General features: G+C 40.3%; 1 protein-coding gene across 4 annotated transcripts in view; it reads left to right on the top strand.

Annotated features, from left to right (window-relative positions):
• Nucleotides 1–12,994, top strand: part of PIAS1 (protein inhibitor of activated STAT 1) — a 54,001-nt gene extending 41,007 nt beyond the window's left edge. For 3 of the 4 annotated variants that reach the window (XM_088063083.1, XM_014251307.2, XM_088063084.1), the window contains 8 exons: nt 2,659–2,764; nt 3,965–4,038; nt 5,544–5,704; nt 7,686–7,816; nt 9,749–9,926; nt 11,155–11,297; nt 11,500–11,540; nt 12,562–12,994. In XM_088063083.1, coding sequence (XP_087919209.1) covers nt 2,659–2,764; nt 3,965–4,038; nt 5,544–5,704; nt 7,686–7,816; nt 9,749–9,926; nt 11,155–11,297; nt 11,500–11,540; nt 12,562–12,858 — 1,131 coding nt within the window. In that variant the 3' untranslated portion in view covers nt 12,859–12,994. The remainder of the gene's footprint in view (nt 1–2,658; nt 2,765–3,964; nt 4,039–5,543; nt 5,705–7,685; nt 7,817–9,748; nt 9,927–11,154; nt 11,298–11,499; nt 11,541–12,561) is intronic. The other variant, XM_088063082.1, reaches the window with a different exon arrangement.
• The last annotated feature ends 1,741 nt before the right edge of the window (nt 12,995–14,735 follow it).

The following is a 14,735-nucleotide window of genomic DNA, read 5'->3' as shown; positions in this document are numbered from 1 at the left end:
TCCTGTTTATACAAGTGCCCAGAATTGTCCTGAGGTGAAACTTTGGCCAAGAATTTGTCAGCGTGGAAAAACGCTTCCGCTCCGATCGGGCACAATGGAAAACATTGGGATTTCGGGATGGATTTGTGATAGGCAGATGGAAAACATTGGGATTTCGGGATGGATTTGTGATAGGCGGATGGAAAACATTGGGATTTCAGGATGGATTTGTGATAGGCGGATGGAAAACATTGGGATTTCGGGATTTGTGATAGGCAGATGGAAAACATCGGGATTTCGGGATGGATTTGTGATAGGCAGATGGAAAACATTGGGATTTCGGGATGGATTTGTGATAGGCAGATGGAAAACATCGGGATTTCGGGATGGATTTGTGATAGGCAGATGGAAAACATCGGGATTTCGGGATGGATTTGTGATAGGCAGATGGAAAACATCGGGATTTCGGGATGGATTTGTGATAGGCAGATGGAAAACATTGGGATTTCGGGATTTGTCACAGGCAGATGGAAAACATCGGGATTTCGGGATGGATTTGTGATAGGCAGATGGAAAACATCGGGATTTCGGGATGGATTTGTGATAGGCAGATGGAAAACATCGGGATTTCGGGATGGATTTGTGATAGGCAGATGGAAAACATCGGGATTTCGGGATGGATTTGTGATAGGCAGATGGAAAACATCGGGATTTCGGGATGGATTTGTGATAGGCAGATGGAAAACATTGGGATTTCGGGATGGATTTGTCACAGGCAAATGGAAAACATTGGGATTTTGGGATGGATTTGTGATAGGCAGATGGAAAACATCGGGATTTCGGGATGGATTTGTGATAGGCAGATGGAAAACATCGGGATTTCGGGATGGATTTGTGATAGGCAGATGGAAAACATCGGGATTTCGGGATGGATTTGTGATAGGCAGATGGAAAACATCGGGATTTCGGGATGGATTTGTCATAGGCAGATGGAAAACATTGGGATTTCGGGATTTGTCACAGGCAGATGGAAAACATTGGGATTTCGGGATGGATTTGTGATAGGCAGACAGAAAACATCGGGATTTCAGGATTTGTCATAGGCAGATAGAAAACGTTGGGATTTCGGGATGGATTTGTCATGGAGTGGAAAACAATCTGTGGGTGATGGGATAAAGGCTGGCTGAGCGATTTTGGTAAAAAAGAAATGAAATCAAATCCTTTTTTTACCTAATGAGAGCTGCAGGTGTCAGAAGGAAGTTTAAAACCGGGGCTGAAGTGGATCCAGTGGATCCTGGATGTTGCTCTGAGGGATTCAGGATTCAGGGATTTAGGGACAAGAAGCATCCCAGGTTTGAGTCAGTCCCTTGGGAAGCGGCTCCCACGGATGAATCGGTTCTGAAGAGAATTTTGGGTGATTTCTGGCAGAAATAATTGGCCAAAGTTGAGTAGGAGAGGCTTGGAGCACCCTGGGGCTGTGGAAGGTGTCCATGGCAGGGCTGGAATGGGATGAGTTTCAGGATCTTTTCAACCCAAAACATCCTGAAATTCCATAAAAAAACAATCCTTCCTCATTTTTATTCTTTAGGACAAAATCCTTCCTCATTTTTATTCTTTAGGACAAAATCCTTCCTCATTTTTATTCTTTAGGACAAAATCCTTCCTCATTTTTATTCTTTAGGACAAAATCCTTCCTCATTTTTATTCTTTAGGACAAAATCCTTCCTCATTTTTATTCTTTAGGACAAATTTCTTCCTTATTTTTATTATTTAGGATAAATTCCTCCCTTAATTTTATTCTTTAGGACACAATCCTTCCTAAACTGATTTTTTAGGACACAGTCCTTCCCAATTTTATTCTTTAAGACAATCCTTCCTGAACTGATTCTCTAGGACACAATCCTTCCTCATTTTATTGATTCTTTGGGACACAATTCTTCCCAATTTTATTTTTCAGGACACAATCCTTCCTAATTTTTTTGATTTTTTTAGGGCACAATCCTTCCTAATTTTATTCTTTAGGACAATCCTTCCTAATTTTTTTTTATTTTTTTAGGACACAATCCTTTCTAAACTGATTCTTAATGAGAAAATCCTTCCTAATTTGATTTTTTCAGGACACAATCCTTCCTAGTTTAATTTTTAGGGCACAATCCATCCTAATTTTTTAAAATTTTTTTTAGAACAAAATCCTTCCTAAACTGATTCAAACCCATTCAGGGTTTCTCTGATCTTCTTGGTGTTTTCCCTGATATTTTTGGTGTTTTCCCTGCTGTTTTTGGTGGTTTTTCTGACTTTCTTGGGTGTTTTTGGTGTTGTTTCCCAGAACTATTCCATGGCAGTGTACCTGGTGAAGCAGCTCTCCATCCTACCCTGCAATCCCATAGCTGTTCTGTGCTGCAGACAGGGTTTCCCTGATGGTTTTGGTATTTTCCCTGATGGTTTTGGTGTTTTCTGTGATGATTTTGGTGGTTTTTCTGACTTTTTTGGGTGTTTTTGGTGTTGTTTTCCAGAACTATTCCATGGCAGTGTACCTGGTGAAGCAGCTCTCCATCCTACCCTGCAATCCCATAGCTGTTCTGTGCTGCAGACAGGGTTTCTCTCATGGTTTTGGTGTTTTCTGTGATGATTTTGGTGGTTTTTCTGACTTTTTTGGGTGTTTTTGGTGTTGTTTCCCAGAACTATTCCATGGCAGTGTACCTGGTGAAGCAGCTCTCCTCCACGGTGCTCCTGCAGCGGTTGCGGGCCAAGGGAATCCGGAACCCGGATCACTCCAGAGCTCTCAGTGAGTGTCTGCTGGGCTTTCCAGAAAGGGAAAAAATCACTTTTGGGGAAGGGAAATGAAGATTTGGGACTGTGCTAACCAAGCTTTGCACTTCCTACAGCCCTCTGGGAATCCCATAGGGGAGTTCTTTGTGTTCAGCTCCAATTCAAGGGCTCGGAGATCTTTGTTTGCTCCAGGAACTCTGGATCTGGGAGGGAAAAATTCAAGGGAAATCCTCCCAGCTCAGCCATCCTGGCTTTGTTTGGATGGCCCAGCTGTGGCTCTGCAGCCAGGTGGGAATTGGGCACTGGAATATCCCCCTGGATCTGGGCAGGAGCAGCTCCAGCTCCTTTCCTGTCCCTGGCACAGAGCTGTGAGCTCCTCTGATGAGCTGGTGGAAGTTTGTGGTATAAAAACACCAACAAAACCAGCTGTGGGTTTGGAATTTGGGGAGAGGGAGAAGATCCCAGCACCTGATCCATGGAAGATGACACCTGCTCCCAGCCAGGTGGGAACTGGGCACTGGAATCTCCCCCTGGATCTGGGCAGGAGCAGCTCCAGGAGCCTTTTCTGTCCCTGGCACAGAGCTCTGAGCTCCTCTGATGAGTTGGTGGAAGTTTGTGGCATAAAAACTCCACCAAAACCAGCTGTGGGTTTGGATTTTGGGGAGAGCAGGAAAATCCCAGCACCTGATCCGTTAAAGAAATGAGTCCAGCATCCAGAGATTCTCTGGAATCTCCCCCTGGATCTGGGCAGGAGCAGCTCCAGGAGCCTTTTCTGTCCCAGGCACAGAGCTCTGAGCTCCTCTGGGAATTTGTTTCCTCTGATGAGTTGGTGGAATCCGTTTGTGGCATAAAAACACCAACAAAACCAGCTGTGGGTTTGGAATCTGGGGAGAGCAGGAAAATCCCAGGTTTGTTTTGATCCATTTTTTGATCCATTTCTAAGAAATGAGTCCAGCAGTAAAAAAAAATCATTTTGTGCTGGTGCAGTTTTGATGATTTAAGTGCACAAAAATCTTCATTTTTGCTGCCCCTGCCAGGGTGAGGATGAAGGTGCAGGAATGAAAATTGCATGTAAAGGAATTAAGATAAACACATTTTTTAGGGGTCTCGAATTCAATGTTTTCCAAACCATTTCTGACTGGATTTTATTTCTTTTCTCATCCAATTCACATTGGAATTAACCTAAAATGAACTTTTTTCTTCTTTCAAATCCCAGTTAAAGAGAAACTAACTGCTGATCCAGACAGCGAAATTGCCACAACCAGCTTGAGAGTGTCTCTTCTTTGTCCAGTAAGTTCATTAATAATAATAATAATAATTAAATCAATTATTTATAATAAATATATTTGTATTTGTTTTTAGATTTTATTTATTTTTATTTTATTTTTTATATTAATTTTATATTACTTTATAGTATTTATAATATTTTTATTTATTTTTATATTATTTTGTATATTTTTTATATTATTTTAATATATTTTATACTATTTAATATTATTTTATATTATTTTTATTTTATATTATTTATTTATTATTTATTTTATTACCTATTTATTTATTAATTTAATTCAAATACATTAAAATAAAATTTATTTTTATATCAAATACATATTTAAATATATATTTATATGTTGTACATCATTATGTATTATATATTATATATTTTTATAGAAATATGTTTATATGCTTTTTGATATTTATATATTTTAGATATACATATATATAAATACATACATACATATATATAAATATATATAAATAAATATAAATATATAAATAAATTAATATGAATGCATATATCTATAAAAAATAAATAGAAATACATATATAAAAATAAATAAAAATAAATAGAAATACATATCTGTATATAAATAAATAGAAATGCATATTTATATAGAAATAAATATAAATACATATCTATAAATAAATATAAATAAATATAAATATATATATAAAATAAATATAAAAACACATACATATGTATAAAATAAATATAAATACATATATATATATATATAAAATAAATATAAATACATATATATATATATGTATTATATATAAGGAAAAAGTGATTTTTGGGGGGATTTCAGCTCAGAGGGAATGAAATCTTCCTGCTGCTCACCCCGGAGGAGGTGCTGGCTCTGAGCAGAGCCTTTGTTGTGGCTTTGGGATAATTTTGGTGCCATCCTGTGGCCTCCTCCTGGCACTGCTCAGGCCACGGGGCTGGATCCCACTGGATTCCCAAAATTCCTGATTCCCAAAATTCCTGATTCCCAAAATCTCCTCTCCCACCACTGCCATCAGCCAGGGGCACTCAGAAAATCCAAATATTTACCCAAACAAACATTTTGGACTCCTCCATTCCCCAGGAATGATTCTTCCCTTGCCTTTTCCTGGGGTGAAATTCCTGGTTTGGGGATTTTCCCCACCCTCTGTGGCCAGTTCCTGCCTTTGGTGCCGCGGTTTTAATTTTGGATTGAGATCCCGTTCCTTTCCCTGCCTGCTCTCCTTTCCCTGCCATGGCACTTGGACCAGAACGAAGAATAATTCCATTTTTAGTTCCAGTTTTGGTACAGGAACCAATTCTTCAGCTTCCTCCATCAAACAGAACTCAAAAAAAAAGAGATTTTTATTCACTTTCACACCATTTCAAACCTACAGGAACCCAAACTTCAGATTTCTCCCAATTCTTTCCGCAGAAAACCCAACCTAACTCTTGCCAGAAAAAAACCCCTGGTGGTGAATTTAACCCCAAAACCATAAAATCCTGATTTTTTTTTTTTTAACTTTCCCAGCTGGGCAAGATGCGTCTGACCATCCCGTGCCGGGCGCTGACGTGCTCGCACCTGCAGTGCTTCGATGCCACGCTCTACATCCAGATGAACGAGAAGAAACCCACCTGGGTGTGCCCCGTGTGTGACAAGAAAGCTCCCTACGAGCACCTCATCATCGATGGGTGAGCACAGGGCCACCAGAACCTGCCCTGGGCCTGGCCCTCCTTGCCTTGGGCTCCTCCTGCTTTGCTTTCTTTTGTTTTAATCTATTCTATTCTTTTCTTCTATTCTATTCTGTTGTTCTATTCTATTGTTTTATTCTATTATTATATTCTGTTTTATTCTATTATTCTACTCTATTTTATTCTATTCTGTTCTATTTTATTATTCTATTCTATTTAATTCAATTCTATTCTATTCTATTTAATTCAGTTATATTCTATTCTATTTTATTCTATTCTATTCTATTTTATTCTATTATTCTACTCAATTCTATTTTATTCTATTCTGTTCTATTCTATTTTATTATTCTATTTAATTCAATTCTATTCTATTTTATTCTATTATTCTATTCTATTTTATTGTATTATTCTATTCTATTTCATTCTATTATTCTATTCTATTATTCTATTTTATTCTATTCTATTCTGTTCTATTATTCTGTTCTATTAAATTCTATTTAATTCTATTCCATTATATTCCATTATATTCTATTTAATTCTATACTATTGAATTCTATTCTATTTTTCTATTCTATTCTATTATTCTATTCTATTTAATTCTATTCTATTCTATTTCATTCTATTCTGTTCTATTCTATTCTAGTCTATGATTCTATTCTATTTTATTATTCTATTCTGTTCTATTATTCTATTTTATTCTATTCTATTATATTCTATTTTATTATTCTATTCTATTCTATTCTATTCTATTCTACTTTATTATTCTATTCTATTTTATTCTGTTTTACTCTATTAGTCTATTTTATTTTATTATTCTATTCTATGATTCTATTCTATTTTATTCTATTCAATTCTATACTATTCTATTCTACTCTATTTTATTTTTTGATTTTTAAATTTTTAAAAAATTTATCTTCGTTTTTCTCTTACATTTTATTTTATTTTTGGGTTTCCATTTTAATTTCTTTAAGAGAGGAATATTCTGTTTTGTTTTTCAAAGGGTGATAAAAGGAGAGAGCAAGTGGAGGTTTCTGAGAATGTTCTCATATTTAAATAATAGTTCTAATTTATTATATAATTATAATAATTGTATATAATTATATATAATATATAATATAGGCTGTATATTATGTGTGATATATATAATATATATTTTTTATATTTTATATATAATGTATTATATATGTGGAGATTTCTGAGCTCTGCAGGATTCCACTCTCAGGGCTTTTAAATCAAAACTTCCAACTTTGCAGATTTTTATTTAATTTCTTGTAGATTTTGATTTCATTTTTGCAGATTTTTATTTTATTTTTTTGCATTATTTTATTTTATTTATGCCGATTTTTATTCTGTTTCCTCAGATTTTTATTGCAGGGAACACTCGAATTTTTTTTTCAGCGAATTCCTTATCAAAGACAAGAGAGAAAAGAGCAGAACAACAAAAACCTCGCCACAAATTCCAATTTACTCCGATATACATAAATTAAATATAAATATAAATATATAAATTTATCAATATATCAAGATATCAATATATAAATATATAAATATATAAATGTATAAATACATAAATGTATAAATATATCAATATATCAATATATAAATGTATAAATATATCAATATATCAATATATCAATATATCAATATATCAATATATCAATATATAAATGTATAAATATATAAATGTATAAATATATCAATATATAAATATATAAATGTATAAATATATCAGTATATCAATATATCAATATATAAATGTATAAATATATCAATATATCAATATATAAATGTATAAATATATAAATATATCAATGTATCAATATATCAATACATAAACATATAAATAAATATATTTTTATATAAAAATATAAATATAAATAAAAATAATATAGAAATAAATATAAAATATAAATATAAATATATAAATATAAAAATATTTTTTAAAAAAATCTCTTTTTTTTGAAACCCTTCTTCTGGGCAGGTTGTTCATGGAGATCCTGAAATTCTGCACGGATTGTGACGAGATCCAGTTCAAGGAGGACGGATCCTGGGCTCCCATGAGGAGCAAGAAGGAAGTGCAGGAAGTGACGGCGTCCTACAACGGCGTTGACGGTGAGCGGCGGTTCCTTCACCTCCCCAAACGCTCATTTCCATCTCCTTTATCCCTTCCCACCATCCCAACCTCTTCATTGTGTAATGCTGAAATTCCCGACATCCCAAGGTTGTTTTTTACCTGGGAATGGGATTTTCCAGGCTCTGAACCAATCCCAAACGCTCATTTCCATCCCCCTGTATCCCTTCCCTCCATCCCAACCTCGTTCTTTGTGTAACAGTCAAATTCCCGACATTCCAAGGGTTTTGTTTTACCTGGGATTGGGATTTTCCAAGCTCTGAACCAATCCCAAAACGCTCATTTCCATTTCCTTTATCCCTTCCCACCATCCCAACCTCTTCATTGTGTAATGCTGAAATTCCCGACATCCCAAGGTTGTTTTTTACCTGGGAATGGGATTTTCCAGGCTCTGAACCAATCCCAAACGCTCATTTCCATGTCCTTTATCCCTTCCCTCCATCCCAACCATGTTAATTGTTTAATGTTCAAATTCCCGACATTCCAAGGGTTTTGTTTTACCTGGGATTGGGATTTTCCAAGCTCTGAACCAATCCCAAAACGCTCATTTCCATTTCCTTTATCCCTTCCCACCATCCCAACCTCTTCATTGTGTAATGCTCAAATTCCTGACATCCCAAAGTTGTTTTTTACCTGGGAATGGGATCTGCCCAGGCTCTGAACCAATCCCAAACGCTCACTTCCATGTCCTTTATCCCTTCCCTCCATCCCAACGATGTTAATTGTTTAATGTTCAAATTCCCGACATTCCAAGGATTTTTTTTTACCTGGGAATGGGATTTTCTGGACTCTGGGCGAATCCCAAACGCTCATTTCCATTTCCTTTATCCCTTCCATCCATCCTGAGCTCAACGTTCAAATTCCTGACATCCCGAGGTTTTGTTTTACCTGGGAATGGGATTTTTCCAGGCACTGAGCCAATCCCAAACGCTCATTTCCATCCCTTTTTATCCCTTCCCGACATTCCAAGGGTTTTGTTTTACCTGGGAATGGGATTTTCCAGGCTCTGAGCCAATCCCAAAACGCTCATTTCCATTTCCTTTATCCCTTCCCACCATCCCAACCTCTTCATTGTGTAATGCTCAAATTCCTGACATCCCAAAGTTGTTTTTTACCTGGGAATGGGATCTGCCCAGGCTCTGAACCAATCCCAAACGCTCACTTCCATGTCCTTTATCCCTTCCCTCCATCCCAACCATGTTAATTGTTTAATGTTCAAATTCCCGACATTCCAAGGATTTTTTTTTACCTGGGAATGGGATTTTCTGGACTCTGGGCGAATCCCAAATGCTCATTTCCATTTCCTTTATCCCTTCCATCCATCCTGAGCTCAACGTTCAAATTCCTGACATCCCGAGGTTTTGTTTTACCTGGGAATGGGATTTTTCCAGGCACTGAGCCAATCCCAAACGCTCATTTCCATCCCTTTTTATCCCTTCCCGACATTCCAAGGGTTTTGTTTTACCTGGGAATGGGATTTTCCAGGCTCTGAGCCAATCCCAAACGCTCATTTCCATGTCCTTTATCCCTTCCCACCATCCCAACCTCTTCATTGTGTAATGCTCAAATTCCTGACATCCCAAAGTTGTTTTTTACCTGGGAATGGGATCTGCCCAGGCTCTGAACCAATCCCAAACGCTCATTTCCATGTCCTTTATCCCTTCCCTCCATCCCAACCATGTTAATTGTTTAATGTTCAAATTCCCGACATTCCAAGGGTTTTGTTTTACCTGGGAATGGGATTTTCCAGGCTCTGAGCCAATCCCAAACGCTCATTTCCATCCCCTTTATCCCTTCCCTCCATCCCGAGTTCTTCCATTGCGTAACGCTCCAATTCCCGCCGAATTCCCGCGGTTTGTTTTCCGTGGGAATGGGGTGATTTCCCGGGCTCTGAGGGCTGTTGGTGTGTGCAGGGTGCCTCGGCTCCTCGCTGGAGCACCAGGTGTCGTCGCAGCAGCAGTCCCACCGGAACAAGAAGGTGGAGGTGATCGACCTGACCATCGACAGCTCCTCGGACGAGGAGGAGGAGGAGCCCTCGGCCAAGAGGAGCTGTCCCTCCATATCCCCGGCGTCTCCCATCAACAGCAAGGGGTGAGAGCGGAGCCCAAATCCCAAATCCTAAATCCCAAATCCCAAACCCCAGACTGAGCCGCCTCCAGCAGGTTCCCTAAATCCCAAATCCCAGACTGAGCCGGCTCTCCCTAAATCCCAAATCCCAAATCCCAGACTGAGCCAGCTCTCCCTAAATCCCAAATTCCAGACTGAGCTGGCTCTTCCTAAATCCCAAATCCCAAATTCCAGACTGAGACCTGGCTCCAGCAGGTTCCCTAAATCCCAAATCCCAGACTGAGCCGGCTCCCCATAAATCCCAAATTCCAGACTGAGCCAGTTCTCTCTAAATCCCAAATTCCAGACTGGGCCGGCTCTCCCTAAATCCCAAATCCCAGACAAAGCCAGCTCTGGGAGGTTCCCTAAATCCCAAATCCCAGACACAGCCAGCTCTCCCTAAATCCCAAATCCCAGACAGAACTGACTCTGGGCAGTTCCCTAAATCCCAAATCCCAGATTCCAGACTGGGCCAGCTCTGGGAGATTCCCTAAATCCCAAATCCCAGACTGAGCCGGTTCTGGGAGGTTCCCCAAATCCCAAATCCCAGACTGACGCTGCTCCGGGAGGTTCCCCAAATCCCAGACTGATCCCTGTGGTGTCACCCAGATCCTGTAGGATCACCCAATTCCCATGGGATTTTGGGTTCATTATTCCTTCAGGATTATCTCATCCCTGTTGGCAAGAGCTGTCCCACATCCCTATTTCCTGGCAGCTCCCGTGAATTCCCTAAATCCCTAAATCCCGGCTCTCTGGGGCTGCCTTTCCTGCTGGAATATCATGAGGAGAAACCCCGGGGATTCCCCCAAGAATTTCGGGATTTTGAGCTGAAATTCCATTTACAAAGAAGCATCCCCCGATGGGACAGCAATAAAACAAATAAATACAATAAATAAATAAAATAAAATAAAATCCATGGATTTTGTGGATTTTACGCATTTTATGTATTTTGCATATTTTACATATTTTGTGGATTTTACGTATTTTGCGTATTGTACGTATTTTGCGTATTTCATGTACTTGACGTGTTTTACGTACTTGGCGTATTTTACGTACTTCACGTATTTTACGCATTTTACGCATTTTACGTATTTTACATATTTTACATATTTTACATATTTTATTAATATGAATTGTGTAAAATATTTTATTAATTTTTATACATATCTAACGAGTTTGGTTTTTTTTTTTTTCTCCCTCCCCCTTTTCCCAGCATTTTAAATTTACCCCACCAAGCTTCTCCCGTGTCGAGAACCCCGAGCCTTCCCGCCGTGGACACCAGCTACATCAACTCCTCGCTGATCCAGGACTACAGGCACCCATTCCACATGACACCCATGCCTTACGACCTGCAGGGTGAGTTCTGAACAGCTCCCCCAGCACGAAAAATAATTTAAAAAATTAAAGAGAATGAGCTTAAAATCTCTGCTGAACAGAATTGGAAGTTTCAGCAGCGTTTGGTTGGTTTTGTTTTGAAAGAAGTGGAAAAAAAAACGGAGAAACAGAAATTCTCTTCTGTTTGGAAAAGCTGAATTTTTGGGTTTTTTTTGTCTCTCAGCAGGTTTGGATTTCTTCCCTTTCCTGTCAGGTGACAATCAGGTAAGTCAGGGAGAATGAAATCCTGTGGGAAACGCTTTTCCGAGTGGGATTTGGGATTTGAACGCGAGAGTGGGATCAGGCGCAGCAAAAAGAAACTTTTTGGGGAGCCAGGGATTAAACTCGGTGCAGTTTGATCCCTTTTCCTCAAAAAAAAGTGGAGCTGGGATGTCTCCCTGGCCTTTCTGCTTTCCCAAAGTGGGAATTTGCACCAAAATTGCACCAAAATGGCACCAAAATTGCACAAAAATTGCACCAAAATGGTACCAAAATGGCACCAAAATTGCACGGAAAGTCGAGGGATGCTTTGATGTCTCCATGGAGAGCAGAGCCCGCCCTGTGGAATTTGGGTCCAGGCCTGGGACAGCCTGGATGTTCGGTCCTGCTGGGAGGAAAGGCTGAGAGCAAAGTTCCTCCCCAGGGAGGTGCTGCTGAAATGGATTTGGGATTGCTCCGGCCCTAAATGCGTTTTCCCAGGATTCTGCAGGGATCAGCACAGTCCCACCTGCCAGCTCGGACTCACCCTCATCTCTGGGGGTGGCAACATGGATTTGGGGCAATTTTTCCCCCTTTTCCTGGTTTGGGGCTCTCTGATCCCATTCCTGCTTGTCCTTTCCCTGGTCTGGGCGCTCTGATCCCATTCCTGCTTGCCCTTTTCCTGGTTTGGGCCCTCTGATCCCATTCCTATTTGCCTTTTCCTGATTTGATTTCTCTGATTCCATTCCTGCTTGTCCTTTCCCTGGTCTGGGCTCCGATCCCATTCCTATTTGCCCTTTTCCTGGTTTGATTTCTCTGATCCCATTCCTATTTGCCTTCTCCTGATCTGGGACTCTGACCCCATTCCCACCCTTCTATTTCTAGCCCCAGCGTTCCCAATTCCTCCCATCTTCAAACCCAAAACCTAAAACCCCATTTCCCCTCCCATAAAACCCAGAACTCCCCCCCTGAAAACCTCCACCTCAACAAAACCCCCTTCATTTCCATCTCCTCCAACCCTGAATTCCCGGCCGTTCTTCCCCGCCAGCATTACAACACCTCCCTCCTCGCCGCCGCCGCCGCCGCCGTCTCTGCCTCCGACGACCAGGAACTTTTACACTCCCGCTTTTTTCCCTACACCTCATCCCAAATGTTCCTGGATCAGCTGAACGCGGGGGGAAGCGGCTCCCTGCCGGCCACCAACGGCAGCAGCAGCGGCAGCAACAGCAGCCTGGTGTCCTCCAACAGCCTCCGGGAGAACCACGGCCACGCCGTGGCCGGCAGGAGCGCCACGGACACGGCCTCCATCTTCGGTATCATACCAGATATTATCTCCTTGGACTGATCCTTATTCTTATTTTTATTTTTATTTTTATTTTTTTTTTTTGGGGGTGGGGAGGGTTTTAGGGACAGAGGAAATCTTCGTGCTCCGGTTTTCCTTTCTGTTCAGAGAAAAGAAAAAAAAGAAAAAAAAAATTAAGATAAGGTGGTTTTTGGTTTTGTTTTTTGGTTGGTTTTTTTTTCCTTTTTTTTTTTTTTAAAAGGGGAAAAAAAATAATTTACGTGTACAGAGAACGACGGAGAAAAAAAAAAAGTCTATTTTCAGTTTTACTTTTGTATATAAACCTAAGATGGCCTCGCTGGTAAAAATAAGAAAAAAAAAAAAAGACAAAAGAGAAAAAAAAAAAAATGTAAGAAAAACAAGGAGCTTCAGTTCATTTTTATGGATGCTGAAGATTTTACACCTGTGCATTTGTCACGTGAGTTTCTTTCCTTTCCTTTATTTTTTTTCCCCCTTCACTTCGGACACCGATGGCATTATTTTCAGTTAAAGAAACGGGAGAGGAGCTGAACTTGGAAAGTTCAAGCTTGGGGAGAGGGGTTTTTTTTTTAAATCTCCTCTCAGAGACATTGCCCTCTGCTGCTGGAATCCAATCCCCCCCAAATCCCATATTTCACGCAGATTTTCTTAATTCTGGCAGCGGAGCAGCCCCTGCTCCGTCTGCAGCCCAGAGCCTTTCAGGAGCGGGGTTGGATTTTTGGGAATTGATTTTATTTTATTTTTTTTTTGGCATTTCTGGTTCCGTGTGCCACTCTATCCAGGCAAATTCTCCTTTTGAATTCCATGCTTCAGTCAGGAATGCTGCAGATTCATCCAGGGAATGACGCACGAAGCTCAGCGGGAGGTTTAGGTTGGATTTTAGGGAAAATTCTTCCTCCGGAGGCTGTGGGGCCCTGCCCAGGCTTCCCGGGGAATTCCGGCATTCCCAAGGCTGCCGGAGCTCCAGGAATGTTTGGACAACGCTCCCAGGGATGCCCAGGCTGGGATTTTGAGATGCTTTTTGCAAGGACTTTGATCCTCGTGGGTCCCTCCCAACTCAGAATATTCCACACTGCTGGGATTCCGTCATTCCTGAGGGCCCAAATCCATCAGATCCCAGCTGAGGAATGAGCTTTGGGACACGAATTTCCATTTTTGTGGAGCCCCAAATCAACATCAGATCCCAGTGAGGAACGGCTTGTTGGACAAAAATGCCATTTTTGTGGGGTGGAGCCCCAAACCCCAGCTGAGGAATGAGTTTTGGAACAAGAATTTCCATTTTTGTGGAGCCCCAAATCAACATCAAATCCCAGTGAGGAATGAGTTTTGGGATGAGATGTTCCATTTTTCTGGAGCCCCAAATCAACATCAAATCCCAGTGAGGAATGAGTTTTGGGACAAGAATTTCCATTTTTTATGGGGTGGAGCCCCAAATCCCAGCTGAGGAATGACTTGTGGCACAAAACGTTCTGTTTTTGTGAAGGGAAGCCCCAAATCAACATCAAATCCCAGTCGGGAATGGTTCTGTGGGACAAGAAATTCCATTTTTGTGGAGCCCCAAATCAACATCAGATCCCAGCTGAGGAATGAGTTTTGGGACGAGAATTCCCATTTTTCTGGAGTCCAAATCAACATCAGATACCGGCTGAGGAACGACTTGTGGCACAAAATGTTCCGTTTTTGTGAAGGGAAGCCCCAAATCAACATCAAATCCCAGTGAGGAATGAGTTTTGGGATGAGAATTTCCATTTTTTGTGGGGTGAAGCCCCAAATCCCAGCTGAGGAATGACTTGAGGGACAAGAAGTTCCATATTTCTGGAGCTCCAAATCAACATCAAATCCCAGTTAGGAGCAGCTTGTGGGACAAGAAATTCCATTTTTGTGGGGTGGAGCCCCAAATG

Source organism: Pseudopodoces humilis, chromosome 16 (assembly GCF_049639895.1).
Source record: "Pseudopodoces humilis isolate 2021_Gansu_Grassland_sample_001 chromosome 16, ASM4963989v1, whole genome shotgun sequence".
In the NCBI taxonomy this organism is placed as follows: Eukaryota; Metazoa; Chordata; class Aves; order Passeriformes; family Paridae; genus Pseudopodoces; species Pseudopodoces humilis.
This window is presented reverse-complemented; position numbering and strand designations above follow the sequence as displayed.